Genomic DNA, 20,734 nt, shown 5'->3' with positions numbered 1-20,734 from the left:
TTTTGCTTAGACAGTGTAAAATAATTCCTGAGATTGTGCACTCTCTTGGTGGAGGGAATAAAATGAGGTGTTATGGTGATCTAGAGTTTCCCGCTAGACCTAACATGGCTCTCCCTTGGTGTATTAGAGTAGTATTAGTTTCAGGGAAGAGAAATGATCCTGATAGGCTGTCTGCTTGGTTTTCCTTTAAGGAACGTCTGCGGACAACAGCCAATCAACCTTAACTAGATCAGAAGCAGGAGATTTTGTTCTTGTAAGCAAAAATTAACACTTCATTCCCCTTTGTCAGCAGAAATTCAACACTACAGCCCTTGAAGGCTCTCCCAGGCAATAAAAGGAGAAAATGTAATTGTGTTATAACAGTGCCGCACCAAAACACAATTACCTAATTTTCTGGAGAAATAAAAAGTGCTCCATTTTCCTCCAGGGTGAGATGTTCTCTGGTGAAGATGTTAGGCCTGGAGACATTTATCTGTCAGCTTTTAGCATTCCTAATTATTAAATATAAGATAGCATATTATAAAAAGTGTTACTGTGCATTTGTGAGTATCTTGCTACACTGAGGTCATCTACTGTTCAATGACAAAAAGATAAATGATTTGAGGTGTAGTGCACTTGCAAGAATAATGTGTCCATATAATACTTATAGGTAGGCCTACTCAAAGGAGAATTAATGAAAAAAATGAATGAATGTATTTGAACGCCTGCAGTCGAGAGAGCCAATAAACACTGAGTTAAATGTCCATACTACAGTTTGGTGTGGAGAATTGTCAGTCTGTCTAATGTATGGTGAACACTGATCTAGAGTTGAAACAATTAGTCTATTAATCGATTAGCCCTATACTGAACAAACTAGAATATTATATTATGATAACATTCTAAGTGAAAACATGACATACTGTTTTTGTTCATTAGCCTACACATAAAACGTTTTTCACTTGATGTGACATTAATAATACAGTGTCTTATTATTTACCAAGTTAATGGGATCTTAATAATAATAATAATAATAACTTTAATTACATAGCGCCTTTATAAACAGAGTTTACAATGTGCTTTAACCGACAAAGCAAAGCTGGATACCCATGATGTCAATATAACAACAGAACTAACAGGCCAAACAATAGCAAGACAAAGTTTGAGTAATAGAGAGAAGACAAATAAAAAACATGACCAATACAATTATACAAATAAAAAGGATAGAAGCAATAAGATCAATAATAAAATCAATTCTAAATTGAACAGGGAGCCATATGAGAGAGGCCAGGATTGGGGTGATGAGCTGTCATCTGTTAAAACCAAGAAGCCTGCTCTGCTGCATTCTGAAGTAGTTGGAGGCGCGAGAGTGACTTTGTGTTGCTGTCAGAAAGGAGGAAGGCTATAGCAGTAGTCAAGTCTGGAGAAGATAAAAGCATGAATTACTTGAACAGAGATAACGTTAGGTCTGGCAGTGCGAGCCACATAACTGGGTTTGAAGTCTTCACCAAAATGCTATCATCATGAATGGCATGTCCATCACCCAATAGTGTCAGTACGACTTGGCCATAGTAACCAATCAGAGATCATTTCCTCTTCGCGGCCTGTGGTGGGGCTATGGTATAGGTGTGTACTTGTCTATTTGTCCGCCACGGCCTCCCTTCTTGCTTGGACCTGGCTGGGATGTAAAGAGGCGGGGAGGGTATGGTCTAGTGAGCGAGAAGCTGTGATACCATACCACCACACGGGAATGTAAAACTTCAGGTCTGCAGTCACCCACAAGACGCCGTGTCTGCGTGCCTACATACCTAACATTTAACCTGGTTTCTAATGGAAGCAGATGGATTTGTGAGGAGGCGTCGGATGACAGCGGAGACTACAGGCAATGATCCCGGGGTTGCTGGTGCATCTGCCGGGGCAGAAGTTCGATGGCTGGGGGGCAGATTCTGGGGAGTTTCGGAAAGTATCGTGGGAAGCCTGACCCCCCGGGTCGGAGGGGAAACGGAGCTACAGACTGTTGATTTTATCCGTAGTGCACAAGATGCACAAACAGAGGACACTGAACCAGACTATGAGGGTTTGCCACAGGGTGCCTCCACTAGCACCCACATGTTGGCTGGAGCCGTGGCCGGGATCATGGAGCATTGCCTCATGTTCCCAATCGACTGTGTCAAGGTAGCACAGCTCAGTGGCTAACCAGCTGACCCACAACCTTTTATGGATGTCCAGTGCTTTCACAGCCTGATCTCTGTTCTGTGCACGTTATTCTTGTAACCAACGTGTTTGTTAGCATAGTTTATTAGCTTACTCGCTAACCTTAACGCGCTGCAGTACTGACGGCTGTAAGGACAAGGTCAGTGTGTTCAGTACATCCCTACTAGCTAGCTAACTTGTTAGCATGCTATTATAAATTAAGCGCGACAAACGTTAGCTAGTGGCTAGTTATGACAGCCTTTAGCAGGGTCAAACACGAGCTAATTTGGTCTTTGCGTAAAACTACTAAACATCATCATATTAATATGCTGTCAAAGCCTCAGCATAATAGTACGTAGGCTAGTTAATGTATGTCGGAAGTTAACTAAGTACTTAACGTTAGTGTTAATAAGGGGAACGCGTTATTATTTCCAGCTGCAACAATAGTTATGGGAGACCAAAGCTGTACTCTGTTTACAAACAATGGGGGAAGGTTTAATGTTGTTTCGAGTAACTTACACACCTTCTGCAACTACTCTTACAAGACACACATAATTGAATTACACTGCAATGTTGATACCATTTGGCCCTTCCAGTCCATCTGTTGCTACATTCCTAACACAGTTTGGTAGTTTCATACAGTTTGACAGCACAGTTTCACACACAATAACTAATTGTATGCAAAGGTATTTTGATCACATGCGATCTCATGCAACTTCACTGGGACAGTTCTTCTCATCATTTGGTCTTTTTTGTTATGTATGGGTTTATTTAGTTTTTAACTAAAACATAGCTATAGAGGCATGGCCTAGCCAAGAGGTCAGCTAGATGGGACCATGCAGCAGTTATCATTGTATAACACAGGCACAGGGTCAGAGAGATGGGGCAAGTGGCAGTGAGCTTAGTAGAGTCAGCTGTCCATGTCAGACTGAAAAGCTGTACACCCATGTCTCTTCCACCTGTAGTCTCACTCTGTTGCTGCCTGTCCAGCCCTAAACCCGGACAATACTTATGTTTATAGAATGTACACAGTGTCTGCTACACTGCTATTGTATCTCAGCATCTTTCCAAGCGAGCTGCAGGAGATTAGTGATATTGTGCAAGATGGAGTCTACTGCACTTAAACAGATACACATTTATACAGAGAAATGTATATTTGCAGAAAATTGAAAAATATTTGAGATGCATTTTTTTTTATATAGATGTTTTCCCCTACACCAAATAAAGACTTTCCTCCTGTACGATAAGCCTCTCACTTAAGAGATTATTGTGTAATTATAGTTTAGAATAAGTTGTTATTCGCCCCTTAATGTATCCTTAATCCCAGTAATTGGTTGTGGATTTTAAAAAGCGTGTTGCATTTGTAAGTCTGCCAGAGTGTGTACTGCACAGTGCACATTCCTGGAATTAGTTGTATTCAATTTGTCAATGAAGAAACCAAAAAGTCTTCAGTGTTCGCTCCAAAGAGTGGTCAATGTAGTGTTTTCGTTAAGCACAAAGGTCATTGCTTTCTAGATGTGCAAACATACCATAGATAAACACTCCACACACCCATAGCTGTTAAATGCAAGACATACATCCATGCGTTGTAATGGGGAACTAATGAATTAATGAAATACAGTCTTTTTTTTTACCATTATGCAAAGAGATGTGTATAATGCATATACTCGTCGTACCACTGTTAGCTAGCTCTCTTTGGGACCTGCATTCCACAGCTGTAACATACAGTGACATGAGGCCATGTTTATGCTTTGCTAGAGCACTACATGCATTTCCACAGTGGGGTGGAAGTTTGTCCATTCAGCTGGAAGTTTGGTATTCAGAGATAATGTCACTGTTCGTTTCTCAGAGACAGACACACACACCCAGTGCGACCCCAGGCAAAGCTCTCTACATACAAATAGCAGGTTACAGAAACACCGATCCCTTGCACTTGTTTTTTAGGTCATCTTATCATTTATGTCAGTGTCCGTGTGTGTTAAGAGGAAGAGAGAAAGGTGTGCTTCAGGGTCAGTAGGAAAAAAGAGGCTGACAGGAAGTTGGCTTATGTCCTCTTGTGACCTTGGAGCTTGTAACTCCATACTTCCTTCTATTCAATTCTGCATGTCCACCACACACAATGTTGAACATCTCATTTCCCTTTTTTGACCCCTTATTCACACTGCAGTCTAATCAGGACTCTTTTCATTGCCGTGGCATTCTTTGCTATAGGCAGACATATGGCAAGACTTAAATTATTAGTTAAATTCTATTTTTATATAAAATTCTGTGAAGATATTACTAAACTTAATATCTAGCCCTGGTGGGTAAATAGGAAGGAACAACACTGTTGACTTTGAACTTTGCTACATTCACCTTTTCCTCTTTTCCAGACACGCATGCAGAGCCTCCAGCCCGACCCTGCAGCCCGCTACAAGAATGTGATGGATGCTCTTCGCCGAATTGTAGCCACAGAGGGAGTCTGGCGGCCAATGAGAGGGCTGAATGTAACGGCAATTGGGGCGGGACCTGCCCATGCCCTCTACTTTGCCAGCTATGAGAAACTCAAAAAGACTCTAAGTGATGTCATACACCCAGGGGCTAACAGCCATTTGGCTAATGGTACCATAAAACATACATTACACATTAACAGTGAGATGTACCGTAGATGTACAGATCATGTATCTTAACTTGGAGATCACTATAAGATAGGTTGATATGTAGGACTTATCCAACCCTAATGCCAAACCATCAGTGTGATCTCGGTGGAGCTGCTGACTCAGCCTAATCCGTGTATAGCACAGACATGGCCTAACTAGTTCTAAAAAAATCTGGCTGACCATCAAATTGGATAGAGCTTTTCCTAGCTACAGTTGTACACTGTTACCCCTATTTTCCACCGGGCGCATCTGCGCTGCGTTCCGGAGGTGCCGCGACCCCTACGAGCAATCGCGGCCATTCAAGTCAATGCTTGATATTCCACCACCTGCGTCACGGCGCGTCCCAGAAGCGTGTGTGAAGCTGCTCTCCGCTCCGCTAAAGAAGCGCGAGCCGGGGGGCGTTCGGACAGCCGAACAGGAAGTAAAACAGCGAAAACATCCAGTCAATTTACCGAAAGACACCCCCCAATATCGTGTACGACGAGAGATTCATCTTGGAGGTGGAAAAACATAATACGACACCACAGATCCTGCCAGAAAAGAGAGAGAAGGCATGGAGTTTAATTGCAGGAGTGCTTGGAGTGGAAAGTAGATACTAGCTTAATAAACTTGATTGCTTTCAAGTACTCTGTAGAAACAATAAAATCTGTGAGTCGGGCAGGCAAGATGCTCCGCTTCTGAGACGCTCCCGGTGCGGTGTGGCGGAGGCCGAAACAAAACTGCAGCGCAGCCATAACGCAACACAGACGCACCTGGTGGAATATCCGGGTTAGGAAATGTTCGGCCTGTCACTGGCTTTTAGAAAAGGTAAACGGTTTGTCTTATGTGGGTCAGGTTCAGAAAAGTCACCTTGGCTACAAAATAGAAAGTTCCAACCAAAGATTCAATTTGAAAACCTTGCTCTGAATATCAACCATTTTCTTATTCCTTGTTCTCCATACTCTCTCTCTCTTCCTTTTTTTCCAGTTTAGTGGGAGGCTGGGTAAGTCCTCTTTCTCCCATCTCATCTGCTCTCTCCTCTGTTGGTCCTGTCTTTTTAAGCTTTTGGTTTAAACCTCTCAAAAGCGCAATGAACTGCCTCGTCCACCAGGTGTCTCTCTTTGCTCAGGTTGGGCCACCTGAATTCAGTCAGGCGTGATCTCTAGTTTACGCTTGTGCAATTTGCTGAATATGCACAATTCTGCTATGATGATATATTGTTTTCAGCATGACATCTGCAGCTTTAAGCAATTAGGCTGGGACACGATCAAAGGGATTCATTATGTTGCAAGTGAAAATTATGTTATTTAGCATATTATCTATGCCCTTTTACTGTATTCTCTATTTTCTTTCTGTATTCTTCATGGTTATCTTAATTTTTGTAGTGATTATGAGGTGTATTTGTTTCAGGAACAGCTGGGTGTGCGGCCACACTACTTCACGATGCAGTCATGAACCCAGCGGAAGGTAAGGACATTTTACAGTACAATGCCATTTGTCTTTCACCACAGAATTAGGATGGGTATTAAGACATTTTCTCTCTCAAAACAAAAGTTTGCCATACAGGAATTTCAGTGAAGAAACTTACAGGTGCCACGCCTGGGCCAACCATCTTCACATGTTGGCCTTAACCCTGCAGTCGCACATATTGACTTTCACAGCTGCCTCTTGTCCACCTGCCCAAACATGTTAAGTAGAAGGACACTGGTCAGGGTCCTCGTGTGCAGCTGTTAGATGGGGTGCAGCTGTCTGAGCAAACGCTATCAAAGTGACACACTACATCTTTGTGTTTTATTGAAACTTCATGTGCTTTAAGGACATATTTACAGTATGCAATCTTCTTTTCTTTTTCTATCTTTGCCACCTTCATACTGCTAACCCTGGACACATCTGGGCTTCTCCTTCATCAATACATCTACCCATGTGTATCTAGTTGTGAAGCAGCGCATGCAGATGTATAATTCACCCTACGGTGGCGTGATGGACTGTATACGTGCTGTGTGGCAGAAAGAGGGCCCTGCTGCGTTCTACCGCAGCTACACCACCCAGCTCACCATGAACGTGCCCTTCCAGGCGCTCCACTTCATGACCTATGAGTACCTCCAGGAGCTGCTCAACCCCCACAGACAGTACAATCCCTCATCCCACATGTTGTCCGGAGCTTTGGCTGGAGCCATCGCAGCTGCGGCAACCACACCTCTGGATGTCTGCAAGACCCTGCTCAACACCCAGGAGTCTCTGACCCTGGGCCAGGGCCAAGGAGCCCACAGACACATCTCAGGCCTGGCCCATGCCTTCCGGACGGTTTACAGGCTGGGCGGCCTGCAGGGCTTCTTCAAGGGAGTCCAGGCGAGGATCATCTACCAGATGCCCTCCACAGCCATCAGCTGGTCGGTCTATGAGTTCTTCAAGTATGGACTCACCAAGCACCAGCACAATAAGAGGAGAGCGCAACACGTGGAGGCTGAGATTTAGAGATCTGAGCTCTCCTTTGTTTATTCTCCTCTAATATTGTTCTGTCCTCCCTGTGAGGAGAAGATCAAGTCAATACGCACATAGAATCTGACTAAAATTCACCTCAGTTGTCCCATCCTTTTCAGACACAGCAGATAAGAAAGACCACTTCAAAGACAGTTTGAGTTGTTTTATTTCTGCTACACTATTTCAAGACTAGGTATGGTTTGGGTTATGTTTATTCTCTCCTGTAGAAGAAAACATTTACACAGTAATATAGGAATAGTTAATCTTGAGTTTTTTTTAAAGCCATTCCAGTCACCACTACATTTGTCCAAATGGAGGATAAGTGTCAAGAACGCACAAGTTTTGAGTTGGAAAGGTAGTCAGCAGAGGGCACTAGTGTCACTTTGTTAGCTCTCTCTCTCTCTCGTTTTATGCTTTGCTCTCCTAGAACCAGATTCCCATTTTCACCCATCCAAGCCTTCAGTTTGCAAATGAAAATTATAACGGACTCCTGATACAGACCCCTTTCTGGATTTATGAATACAACCATTTTGCTTTTTTAATATCATAACAGAATATTCTCACAGTAATCCAAGACAAGTTCACTTTCTAGTTTGGGCTACACAGGCATTCAGTCAAAATATCTTTTATTTGATCCAATTTAAAATAATTTCAACCATTAAGAATCAAAAGCAAATTGACCCAATATAGTAGCTGACAACACTTTGTTGTTACACACATTTATTTCCTGGCATGGATCAGTACCCAGATACCTTTGTAGAATTGTAATGGAACCCTGCCAACATGGCAACTCAAAAGGTTGAGAGCAAGAGTTAGGACCATCTGTGTGGATCTTGATAAATTGAACTGTGTAATTTTAAATGTAGTCCAATAGTATTTGATGGTTTCAGATTAACAAAAACACCATAGACCAGATGTGGGCTTCCATTTTTGCTTTTGGCAGTTAAAGGAATAATGATTCAAATTATTTTCCTTTTTTGTTTGTTGCTTGTTCCCTATGATATAATTGGACAGAAAATACAAATATTCCATAGCTCTGGGGTATCTGAAGAGTGTTTAATTTATTATTAATAATGTTGGTTCCCTATATGTTATTTTATTTTAATTCCCCCCCCCCCCTTTATGTTCTTAATCAACCCGTGGATTATCCAAATACTCACCATTAATGCCTTGTGTACGTGTTTGGCAGAGCAGACCAGGGCAGAATTAAGACGGCCATTTCTCTGCATTAACTGTAGCTGTCAGCCTGTTTTCAGCTTGTGAACTACTGAGTTTCAATATCTGTGCTTGACCGCAACGGTTGTGTACATTGCACTGTGCCCAACAGGAGTTCAGTATCCCACACGATAACGTATCTGTACCCCCATTGAGTAGACATCAATAGAAGCTGTCATTCTTATTGATTGATGTCTGATTGTTTCGGACACTGAATTGCACTCGTTGAATAAAGGCTGAGCAGCGGGGCTTTACTCACTGCTCATAAATGATGCAAGCCCTCTTTTGATTTCTTTAAATTTTTCTGACTACTTTGCTATGTGAAGATGAGTTAGACTGTTCTTGCCTATTCACCTGTCATACAACAAGACAAGTCCATATTTTCTATATAATCTGGGTGTGTATAAAATAACCTTAATTTCTCTAAATAACTTTCCTGGTGAATAGAAACCAAAGAATGGGATGGATGAACAAGAGGCAATGCACTAAGCCACATCTGTACTGCCAAAAACACAAAGTGAGTTTGTCTTGTGTTTTCAGGTATTATTTATTTTTAGTTTGAGGCGGGTACAGTTGTTTAGTCTTGAACACAGGTGCAGATTTCAACTTTGACCTGTAAGACTGAAAAGAAACATGAACTTGTGGACACATTGGCTGCGTACAAACAGCCAGGAGAGTGAAGCTTTGGAATTCAGCAAATGATGCATGGTAAAGTAAAAGTTGATAACCTTAAAAAGCAAAAAAGGACTGAAAAGTAGATTGGATATTGAAAAACTATATTGCCTATAGTGCCTAAAACGGTAATTCAAACAAACACCTGTCCTATTATGCCATGACGTCTAGAGCTAGCAGGCCTTTATACCTTTAGGACTAATGATCATGTTGGTGGACAAAATTGCAGGAGAACCTCTTTCTCCAGTGGAAAAAGGAGTGTTGAGGCATAAGAGATATGTGGGATAAGAGAATCATCAGGGGCAATAATTTTGTTGGAATAAAGAGTTTGAGTCAAATACATTTTCCTTACAAAAACTGTCAACAAACTGAGTCAACAACACCATTTTAATTTAGAATCTATTAGAATCATTAAACCTGTTGGTGTGAGTCAATCACGTTTGAAAGTATCATCCTTAGGATATAATAAAGTATGAGAAGAATAAAATCCCCTAGTGCTAGTCTAGACTTTTATCTTACTTGTGGCCAAAACATGTGTGTCAAATGTTTTTGTTATGATTTTCATCTGTGTACAAAATTACATTACATAACAGGACTCCTGTAATGATGTCTGCATATGACAGGGTTTGGTGAGGTTGTGAATTGATTAGTCTTGCTTGCCAGACCTATCTCCACAGCACTGCAAAGTAAGGTCTGGCCTCTCCACACATACATAGGAGAAAAGAACAGCCTGGGTTGTTTGCATTTCTTTAAACCAATCGCAATCATCTTGGGCGGCACTAAGCTCCGGTCGCAGCAATGGTGTATCTGCAAATTGGTCTCGGGAAGGAATTTGTTTTGGTGGAACATTTGCACCTGCAAAAGAAAACACCACATAAAATATTAAATAAAGTTTACTGTTCACACAATACAGTAACGCAAGCTATTTAAATTAGCTGGATACATGGTTAAAGGTAATTTGCTCTTACCAGTGTATCGCTGTGTGTATTTTGTCCGTAGGAAATCCCCACCAATTGGTGCCAAAACGTTCCAGTTAGATAGTAACTGCTGTAAACATATTCTTTGTAATATCTTTACAATCATTCCCCGAAAGAATTGTCGATTATCCGGTAAATGAATTGTCGTCGATCCAGACTATGAAACAATTAACTGATGATTGTTTTATGTATGGAAAATGTATTTTCAAATCAACAGAAGGTCAAACAAAAGGTCTTTTTATAGGACATGTTCACTCACATCATTGCACTACCTGGGGATTTTTTTAATTTTTTTATCATGACTTTATGTTGATGAGGCCGCCACCCTTACTGCACATATTATGTACACTAGTATGATGACTGTTATGATATGTTGTACAACAGGCAGTGTGCAATTTTGTTGGCTGGTGGCAGTCTGTGCATAAACTATGAGTATGTCCATGTGGAGTGATACTGTTTGTATGTATGCACTATGTTGTGTTGAATAGCAGCTACGGTTTGTGTATGTGTCTAAGACAAATTTCCTTTGGGACAATACAACTCTATCTTCTCCATCTTATCTTAAATATGAAACAGCCTACACAAACACCAAAATCCTTTAGTTAGAATCTGTGGACACATCGGTTTCAAAGCAGCAAGTTTAATGCTTTGACAAATCGTAGTGAGGAGTGACAGCTCCACCACCTCAGCCTCTACATACACACACAGAATCAGACACAGACACACACACACACACACACACACACACACACACACACACACACACACACACACACCTATGCCTGTCAGGCAGACGCCTGTTCAAACAGGGAGTGTTAATGAGCCGCCTCTGTCGCTCTCTCTCTCCCACTATTTATGCATGTACAGTATGTGTGGCCTGTCATAGTCATAACCTGTTAGAATGGTGTATTTGTTTCTGTCTCTCTTTCATGTGCTAATGCTCTGCCAGCTAGAGATTGCCCACTGTGTCTCCAGTAATGAAACTCATGAGAGACTGATTTTTACAAGAGAAGAAAAGGTATGGGTTGAAATTGCACACGTGTGTAGAAATACTGTGATACAGATACAGAGGTACAACCAGTAGAAACTGGATGTCACATGTCTTTCAAAAGTTTGTCTGCTTTTTATTTCTCTGTCTGTCTTTCTGTCCGCCTTACTGTCTGTCTGTCTGTATGGGAGACTGGGACTGAGCCTGTCTGTTCCAAATCTCCACCACAGACACAGGCCTACCCAATCACATAAGGATTTTCTTTGCAGTGCTGCAAGAAGTACTTGATCATTTAAAGTAGTAATACCACAGTTTAAAATACTCTTTTACAAGTAAAAGTCCTGCATTTAAAATCTTACTTAACTAAAAGTATTGTATTAGTATAAGTATTGGCATCAAGTATACTTAAAGTACCAAAAGTAAAAGTAGTAATTGGCCCATTTCAGAATACTGGATTATGAATATTGCATTAATGTGTAGCTAACTGATGTTGCAGCTTGTAAAGGTGGAGATAATACTTTAAACAGGCCTACAGCTGTGTACCGTAATCCATAATATATCATAATTTATTAGTTGATTCATATTTTGTATTCATTTTCTGAATCAGCAAAAAACTCATGTTATCAAATAAATGTAGTGTAAGTAAAAATGTTGCCTTCCAAATTGTAGAAGTAGGCTATAAAGTAGCAAGTAATTAAAAGAGTGGGCAGGGTTTACCTTTAACCTTTGACAAGACGTGTGTATGGAAATGTTTGTGTGGTGTGTTTCGAACTCGCAGTGAAATAAAAAAGCAGCAGCTACTAGGCTAAGTTATAATTAACGTTAATGTTGAAGCAAATATCCATAGCAAGATTTTTATAGAAACCACGGATGGAAGAGGAAGAAGTAGCCTACTCAAAACAAGCGAGGACTTGGCTACTAGCTAGCATAAATTAAGCTAGCTACTACTGTCTATGGCTAAAACAGCAGGAGCGGCTGAAACACAAAATAAAATCGGGAAATGCTTTTGCATTATGGATGTAACATTAACGTTACTTTGCCCCCAAGATTTTTAATATAAATCCACTGCTAAGGGTCATTGGCAAACTTCCTACGACATCTTGCCGTGTAAAGAGACTGTTTTCTACAACGAACAGGATTAAAACAATAACAACTTGGCTTTACTGTCACTGGAATTTGGGCTGACAGATTCATTGGATTAAATATTTAAATCAAGAAATATATATATATATATATATATATATATGTATATATATATATATATAAATATGTATATAATCAAGTTATTTTGCTATCACTTTTGTAGATTTGGGATAGCAGGATAGGCCTATCCATTTTTTTTACAGCCCTGCCCAAATTGGGTGCACACTTTAGTGAAGAGATAAGAGAAAGAGAGAGTGGGAGAGCATGCCTATACAGTATCCATTATTCCAGCTAAATTCAAAGGCAAGCAGTGTCAGTAGTCTGAAGTATTTTATATTGACCTTCTCTTCTATTCTCTGTATGAAAATAAAACCAGCTTCTTGTCACTAGACATTCACAAATCTGTCTCTTTCATGTGTCGAATCAACAACATTGGCAGTTCTGTCATTACTTTGGGGTTCCAAAGGTCCACTAGTAGCTTTTTGTGTGTGTGTGTGTGTGACTTCCGGTGGTTGTGTGGGGGGATCATAACCCCCGTCTGTTGGTTTCTTTGGTGTCAGATGTGGTTGCCTTGTTCTTCCTCGCTCACCCACTCTTGGTTGATGACTTTGACCTGTTCTCGATCGATGATGTGACCTATGATGTTCACAGACAGCTTTGGTGTCAAGACACAACTCTTACATTTTGTTGTACGTGTGTGTATGGCTGTTGCTCCTTTCTGCCACTCAGACAAAACTGCTTCCTCTTGGCTTTAGTTTCTGCAGATGCCAACACATTTGTTTGTTGCTGCAGTCGTTAGTTCTGTGAGTCCCATGATGTTTTAACATGTCGTAGCAGGATGTAATTAATTATATTTTAATAATGGCTGCTCCTCATTTAAGTGTGCCAATTCCAGAGCCCTGATATAAGTTGGCAGTGATACAGGTGCTTTACCTGCTATTACAGGTCAAAATGTCTCTTGTATTTTGTTTTAATACTATTTTAATTCACAAGGGTTGTAGTGCATAGACAAATCATTAAACACAAATACAGAGACATACTCAAACCTACACAAATACCACCAATAATATATATGGTTTACGTGCAGTTCAGTGTCCCAAATATATATATATATATATATATATATATATATATATATATATATATATATATATATATATATATATATATATATATATATATATGGCTTGTTTGTATTCCTTTAAACCAATCACAACCATTCTTAGTGGCGCTAAGCCCTGATATGCGCTGGATGTCAGGCTTTGTCCCAGCAATGTACATCTGTTGAGCCAGACTACTGTTAACAACACTTATTACTTATTACTTCTCTTCTCTTCTCTTCTCTTCTCTTCTCTTCTCTTCTCTTCTCTTCTCTTCTCTTCTCTTCTCTTCTCTCACCTCTCTGTAAAGTAATTTAACAGATAGATTTGCCTGTGAAGAGCTACTGTATACACAGTAAATACTTGTTTGATGATTCATTTTAACCACGTCAACCCTCACATATCCTAATAGAGGTCTGCCAATATAACATTGTCTACCATTACGATAATGAGTCGTGATCTTTAATTACACCCTTTAAACAAAGCAATAGGCCATTTTAGTTAGATACACAGACATGAAAGAGAAGACAGTAATTGCTCTCAGAGTGCCACATTTTACACTCTCTTTTTTTGGTGGAAAAGACTTACAAGTTGATGAAGGGCTGGCAGAAACGCATGCATACACTCCCTTGTGTATTGGTGTAAGCCCATGTTTTGGAAACTCAAGCCTCCGGTCAAAGCCCCTTACAGCAAGCACCTGTGGAAGGGTGTATTTTACACACACATGCACACACACACACACACACACACACACACACACACACACACACACACACACACACACACACACACACACACACACACACACACACACACAGACACGGTCACAAACACACACTCTAAGGGTACTTAGGAATGTGAATGCCTGAAGGACTCGGATCCTCTACAACAACTCTCCCTCAGTCGCTCGCCTTCTCTTACTCTCTCCATATTTATGTCTCTTTTGTTGCGTCTCTTGTCTGATCCCTCTTTATATATATTAAACCAAATCACGACTGAACCACTCAGCATGAATTACAGAGTGATACAGGATTATGCCATAATGTCCACTTTATTCCATCCTTGCCAGCAGCTAATGGATGAGGTGTGATTACAGGCTCTTCGTCTAACTCACTGGGATACACACAGACACATACAGGTTGTGATCTCACGCTCCTTGGTGGTGCTGCTGGATAAAGGAGCTGCTGTTGTAATGTCTTTGGCTGCTGCAGTCTCTCCCACTCTGGGCAGATACAGCAGATGTGAGGGGAGGAGAGGGAAGAAGCCAAGAGAAGAGAAGAGAAGAGACCAGAAACTAAAGCAGAAAGGTTGCAGTGAGAGTAAAGCATACATTTGGTGCATACATTTAGCAAATAAAAGAACACGATACACATTTATGGCTGGTGTAATTTGTTTAGATTTTGTTCTTTAGTGGCATTCTTTAAAACTTGATCCTGTACAACTATCTGTGGACAATATAACAATGACTTGAGATATTATCTCTGATTTTCATCATGTTTCTTTTCCATTAGCAAAGTGCTATTTGGGTTTATGCAATCTGATATGAATTGTATTTCGGAGAAATGTGGGCTTTCCCCCCTCACTCAGGGCCGGATTAACCCGCTAGGGTGCTTCAGGGTAAAAGTGGGCTCGGGGCCCCTAACAACCCCTTAGTTTGGTATAATTTGAATAAACACAAATGTATTTATGAATATGCACTCTTGACACTTTTAATTGGTTTATTTAAGAGCAAAAAAAGAATTCTGATACTCCACAAGACGGGCTCAAGATAAAGGTTAAAATGCACTTTTAGTAGTTACTAGGGTTGGGCAATTGCTTCTATTTTCATATCTTCTAATCGTGGTTACTTGAGATCACCGATAGGCAATCCGATCACCAGTCTGTCAGGCAGACTAGATTGAACACCTAATTGAACATAACATATGTGGATCGTTTGCAAAGCAGCTTCTGCAACACTACATTTCCCCTTTAATCAATGAACCTACACATGGCTTGACTGTCTTGCCTCCTGCTTGGCTGCTGTGATGACGTACAGTGGTAAACGTATTGCGTCATTTGCGGTTGACAAAGCTCTGTGTTGCTAATTACGTTGTGCTTCGGTAACTCAAACCCGTTTATTTTAAATACCCGTTAAATTATGTCCTTATGGCTTCTTCCGCTCCCCCCCACTCTGTAGCTATTCCTCTGCCACCTTTAGTGATAATTGTAAATGTAGTTTATTTGCTGTGTTGGAGGCAAGGCTTGGTGAATTGGAATCGCGGCTTTGTACCAGGAAAACTGAACGGTTAATGTTAGCTACTGTAATTTAGCCCCCATTATCAGTGTGAGACCTAGCCCATCAGGTCTCAGATCCATGGAGAAGAGGCAGCAAACTGGTTTATAATAATAACTTAAAATAATTTGGCACAAGCTTACATGTTACTGAACAAATTGTCAAAATTATATTACGACAAACTAATTGCAGTTGACTTGGGAATTTTTGGGCCCTTGAGGATCTAAATTTAGCACAAAAAGTAAGGAAATGTGTGTTTGGTAGATTATTTCTCTCTGGTAACAATGCTTTTTGGCAATAAATCTTATACCGTTGGAAAGCCTGTTTAGTTCCCTTACAAATGGTGCCCCATTTGTAAGGAACATGCATTTGTGGGATGAGCAGCAGCGCTGAGTATGTGGGTTGCGCCCATGAAAAATTTGCCAAATCTTCTCTGCCAATGCCAAACAGCTTATTCTGCCATTGACTTGTTTGGTGTTTGGTGGATTGGATGATTGAAGTTTGAAGAAACAAGACATATTGGCAATTTATTCATTTCACAAACAGGAGCCTCAGTAGCGTGTGGAAGAACCATACACAGCCACAACAGCCTGGCACCTCCTCCTCATGCTGGTCACCAGCCTGGTCACACACTGTTGTGGGATGGCATCCCATTCTTCAACCAGCATTTGTCGCAAATCAACCAACGTGGTTGTGTTGGTCACTCTGACACGAACAGCACACCCAAGCTGATCCCACAAGTATTCAGTGGGGTTGAGATCAGGACTGCTGGCAGGCCATTCCATCCTCTCCACTCCCACATTCTGGAGGTGGTTTCTGATAAACCCCGCCCTGTGGGGGCGAGCGTTGTTATCTTGGAGGATAGAGTTCGGTCCAGACTGTGGAGATATGGGATTGCCACTGGTTGCAGAATCTCATCTCTATATCTCTCTGCATTGAGATTGCCTCCAATGGTGACAAGCCTCGTTTTTCCAGTGAGGGAGATGCCGCCCCACACCATCACACTGTGATGCCATTGACTTGTTTGGTGTATTGGTGCAGCATTGCATAGCATTCTGCCTACGCCACAGTTGGATCCCTAGGGATCCAAAAGTGTGGGCAGAAAACACTGCTAATCTGCTGACACCGATAGAGTAACACCTTTTGGTGGAGGCAGTGTGATGGTGTGGGGCGGCATCTCCCTCACTGGAAAAACGAGGCTTGTCACCATTGGAGGTAATCCCACAAATGCATGTTCCTTACAAATGGGGCACCATTTGAAAGGGAACTAAACAGGCTTTCCAACGGTATAAGATTTATTGCCAAAAAGCATTGTTACCACAGAGAAATAATCTACCAAACACAAATGTCCTTACTTTTTGTGCTAAATTTAGATTAGGTTGTTGCAGCTATTTGTAAATCTATTACTACATTTGTTTAAGTTCTTAGTAACCACTGGCTAGTGTCAAACTAGTGATTTACTACTCGAGTTGCACCATTAAAACTTTGGAAATGTCTTAGCTAGTAAAGCCTTTAGTTATGTGTTAATTGGTTGCTAGGAAACATCTCTACAGCCGTCAACAAAACCAATACATTATGTAAACAGGAAGTTTCTCAAACTGCTACAAATAACAGTTTTAGATGGCCAAGTGAAATATTAAACCTAACTGCCAGTCTTTTGTAAATGTAGGTGTTACTTTGTTTTATGCATTCATACATTTCCAGAATACATGCAGTTTAAAATCATCGAAAATACCTGATCATGCTAACCTAACCGGGACTATTTAATGATTTAGTCTGACGTTATTAGCATCATGTTTTGTAATTTGAGTTATATTGTGAATTGTGATTGAAAATCCTCCCAGTTCACATTGTTATTTGACATTATTTTGAAGTTTGAAGTTTCAGGTCAGATATGTCAACTGCATATTTCATTCTCTCTTCACTCTGAACAGATTATATGTTAGCGAGCTAACATTAGCTTTGTCAATAAAATCTACACTTTGCTGAGTGCAGATTTACAAACGGAATTTACAACGATCTGGTGCAACCGGGTCCTGAGGCAGTTGCCCGCTTTGCTCAGTAATCCAATGTTGCCCTCACTGTTTATGCATGCCCACTTAGTAGATTTTCTTAAAGAGGTCTGGTCATACTGCAATCAAATTCAAAGACAGGTGAAAAATGGTTCCTGGCTAGATTTTATGATCTGTTTATTCATCGGACATCAGACTGAATTATGAAGCACAGCAAAATGTGAATTCTGGATAAGGGGCAATGTACAAAATAACAAAAAAGACGACTGTACCAGTTGTGGCTTGAATGTCTCTCATAGTGCCGTGCTGTGAAGAATTAGGATGCGGGGGAGATACAACTCCTGTCAACACTTAAGAGAACAAGTTGGGGAGGAAAAATTCTTCCCACCACCACCGAGGATACAAGATGATCACTAACACAAATGTACACACACACACACACACACACACACACACACACACACACACACACACACACACACATACGCGCACACAGCAATTCCTCTGTGGGAGAAAGCTGCAACAGAAGAGAAAGAAACAGCTGTTTTGATTAGGAGCATTTATATGTGATGTGAAGCCTGTAGAGAACGCAGGACAACATGAAGATGTTTTGTGTGGCTATGGCATGAGTGTGAGTTTGAAACAGGATCCTTCTCACTTTTCGTGCAATAAAAGAATAACATGCAAGACTAGCATTGAATAGAAAGCTCAGTGTATACTGTTTATAGTAAAATGCCATTGCTAATGGGCCAGAATATGGACAAGGGGAGAAAGGGGGTATAAGGCTCATACGGCAGGGAAAGTGATATTTTCATTGGAGCAGACAAAGCCAAAGTATGACGATGAAAAAAGACATAAAATTAATAGTAGCTAAACAGAGCTAGAAAAGCTTAGTGCAAAATTTGGACCGTGTGTGAAGAGGGAAAACTTTCCGTTGTTGCCTAAGGAGGGATCCCCAGTCTTCTGCCACGCTACTTTCATGATCAAAGCAAAAGGCACATACACATATGCACACAAATGCACACACTTATTATCCCTTGGGCCTTTGGGAGTGAAGCCCTGGCAGGGTCTGATGAACTGTAGCATTGTTACAGATGACTGCAGGTGTCCAGCACTTTCTCTCCTCTGCCCTTCCCTCCGTCTCAAATGTTGTGACAAATTCCTTTTAAAAGGTAAGCGAGGTCATAAAATCTTCTTACAAGCACTTCAGAGAGCTGCAACCGTAACTTAACACACACACACACACACACACACACACACACACACACACACTCTCAGTGCACACCCAGCATGTGTGTCAGTGCAAAGACACACTCGCAGATCACACACACGGCCTAGGACCAAAACTAAAGTTGTCTGTCAATGGTGTGGAAGCGGTGTGGATAAGATTCCTTGTGTGTGTGTGTGTGTGTGTGTGTGTGTGTGTGTGTGTGTGTGTGTGTGTGTGTGTGTGTGTGTGTGTGTGTGTGTGCGTGCCAAAGCAACACAGGTGCTGTCAGGGACACTGAGGAAGAAACAGGCCTCCTGCCCTTTGAACTTGATCTTGAAAAGAAAGCTGTCTTCCCTTCCTGTCAAATAAGCTTAACTGCTATGCCTTCAAGCTCCAGTCAGCACAAACTGGTCTGGTGAAAACCACGAGCCATTAATTTATTCGCTGAAAGCATTCACACCAATTCAAAAGTGTTCATTACACACTTATCTGAAATAACTTGAGTGACAGGCATTATCAGCAGTGATCTATACTAAAGCCATTCTTTTTTTTTAAGTTCAAGTTTTTACTTAATTTCATTTTAATCCATTTCATTTTTGTTCTGCAAAGTCACTGACAGTCCAGGTGAAGATTGTAAATTTGTTATCAACACATGTCCAAAAATGTTTTTCTCTGGCAGCTTCAGGGGAGGATCTGTCCAATTGACATTGTATCCCTCAGTGTGTAACAGGTGGACTTGGGGCTTGTGTGTGTGTGTGTGTGTGTGTGTGTGTGTGTGTGTGTGTGTGTGTGTGTGTGTGTGTGTGTGTGTGTGTGTGTGTGTGTGTGTGTGTGTCTCCAGACCTCCGGAGATAGAGCATTGGTTCAAGGTTAGGACATATTTTTTGCTCTGAGTTTCCGTCCTAACCCTGTAGCATTAATTAATATATTCTCCTCTTGCTGTTTGGTTAATGATGTGGTCTAAAGAGCAGAACCTGGGGCCTGAAAGAATAAAATCATGGCACAGATGAGTAAAACTACTGTACAGATGCAAAAGAGGAAACAAAAAGGCTGCAAGCAGGTGAGAGGAGGGTAGCTTAAATTGGCATTCTGATGAGAAGTCAACAAGCTTGCCTCACAAAGGTTTAGGAGACCTTGGATACTCTCTGTTTCACACAGCAAGAATGAGAGTCCCCCTCTTTGGAGGTGTGGAGAGAGACCAGGGAGAGGAGAGGGAGGAGGAAGCTTGAGAGGCCGTAAGTGGGCCTGAGTAGTATCTTTATCAGCCCACTGATAGGAGTCGGTCTCTCTGTGTGTCAGAGCTGCTCAATGCTCTCCTTGTCTCTGCTTATCACCGCTAATTAAAACATTTGGATTCCTCCAGCCGGCTCTGGAGGAGTGTGCGTCTGTCTGAGCATGTGTGTGGGAGACATGAGAGCGGAGAGGAGTCAGAGGAAGGTAAAGTGGCAGCTTGGAAGACTTCCTGTCCATCTATGGACAGAGGAACTCAACACATACTCACCCTCAACCAATGATAGACACACTGTTTCTGCTGATGCATATACAGACACATTACACTTCATTTACGTTTCTTGTCTATATATATATATATATATATATATATATATATATATATATATATATATATATATATATATGTATATATATATATATATTTGTTATAGTTTAAATTCATTTTTCATCATATGTTGTAGCAATAGTAGCATGGGGATGTTTGGTAGTATAGTGTCTTTCCACTCCCTCGTGAGCTTTAACTTTGGGCTGTTTCTTAATCTGCCTCCACTCAGACTCTCAGCCTTGAATATCCTGTATCTGCTCCTAATGGGCACACACAAACACACACACACACACACACACACACACACACACACACACAC

General features: G+C 41.1%; 1 protein-coding gene across 2 annotated transcripts; it reads left to right on the top strand.

Annotated features, from left to right (window-relative positions):
* The first annotated feature begins 1,586 nt into the window (after positions 1-1,586).
* On the top strand, positions 1,587-8,756 carry slc25a28 (solute carrier family 25 member 28). 2 transcript variants are annotated; one of them, XM_078272929.1, is made up of 4 exons: positions 1,587-2,151; positions 4,542-4,770; positions 6,198-6,254; positions 6,721-8,756. In XM_078272929.1, the coding sequence occupies exons 1-4, from the start codon at positions 1,807-1,809 to the stop codon at positions 7,260-7,262; spliced, it is 1,173 nt and encodes a 390-aa protein (XP_078129055.1). In that variant the 5' UTR covers positions 1,587-1,806; the 3' UTR covers positions 7,263-8,756. The 2 variants fall into 2 exon arrangements, with proteins under 2 accessions (XP_078129055.1, XP_078129056.1); XM_078272930.1 differs by lacking the exon at positions 1,587-2,151 and adding an exon at positions 2,158-2,329.
* The last annotated feature ends 11,978 nt before the right edge of the window (positions 8,757-20,734 follow it).

Source organism: Sander vitreus, chromosome 17 (genome assembly GCF_031162955.1).
Source record: "Sander vitreus isolate 19-12246 chromosome 17, sanVit1, whole genome shotgun sequence".
Classification (NCBI taxonomy): domain Eukaryota; kingdom Metazoa; phylum Chordata; class Actinopteri; order Perciformes; family Percidae; genus Sander; species Sander vitreus.
Note: the sequence above shows the minus strand (reverse complement) of the source record. Positions and strands in the feature narration are given on the sequence as shown.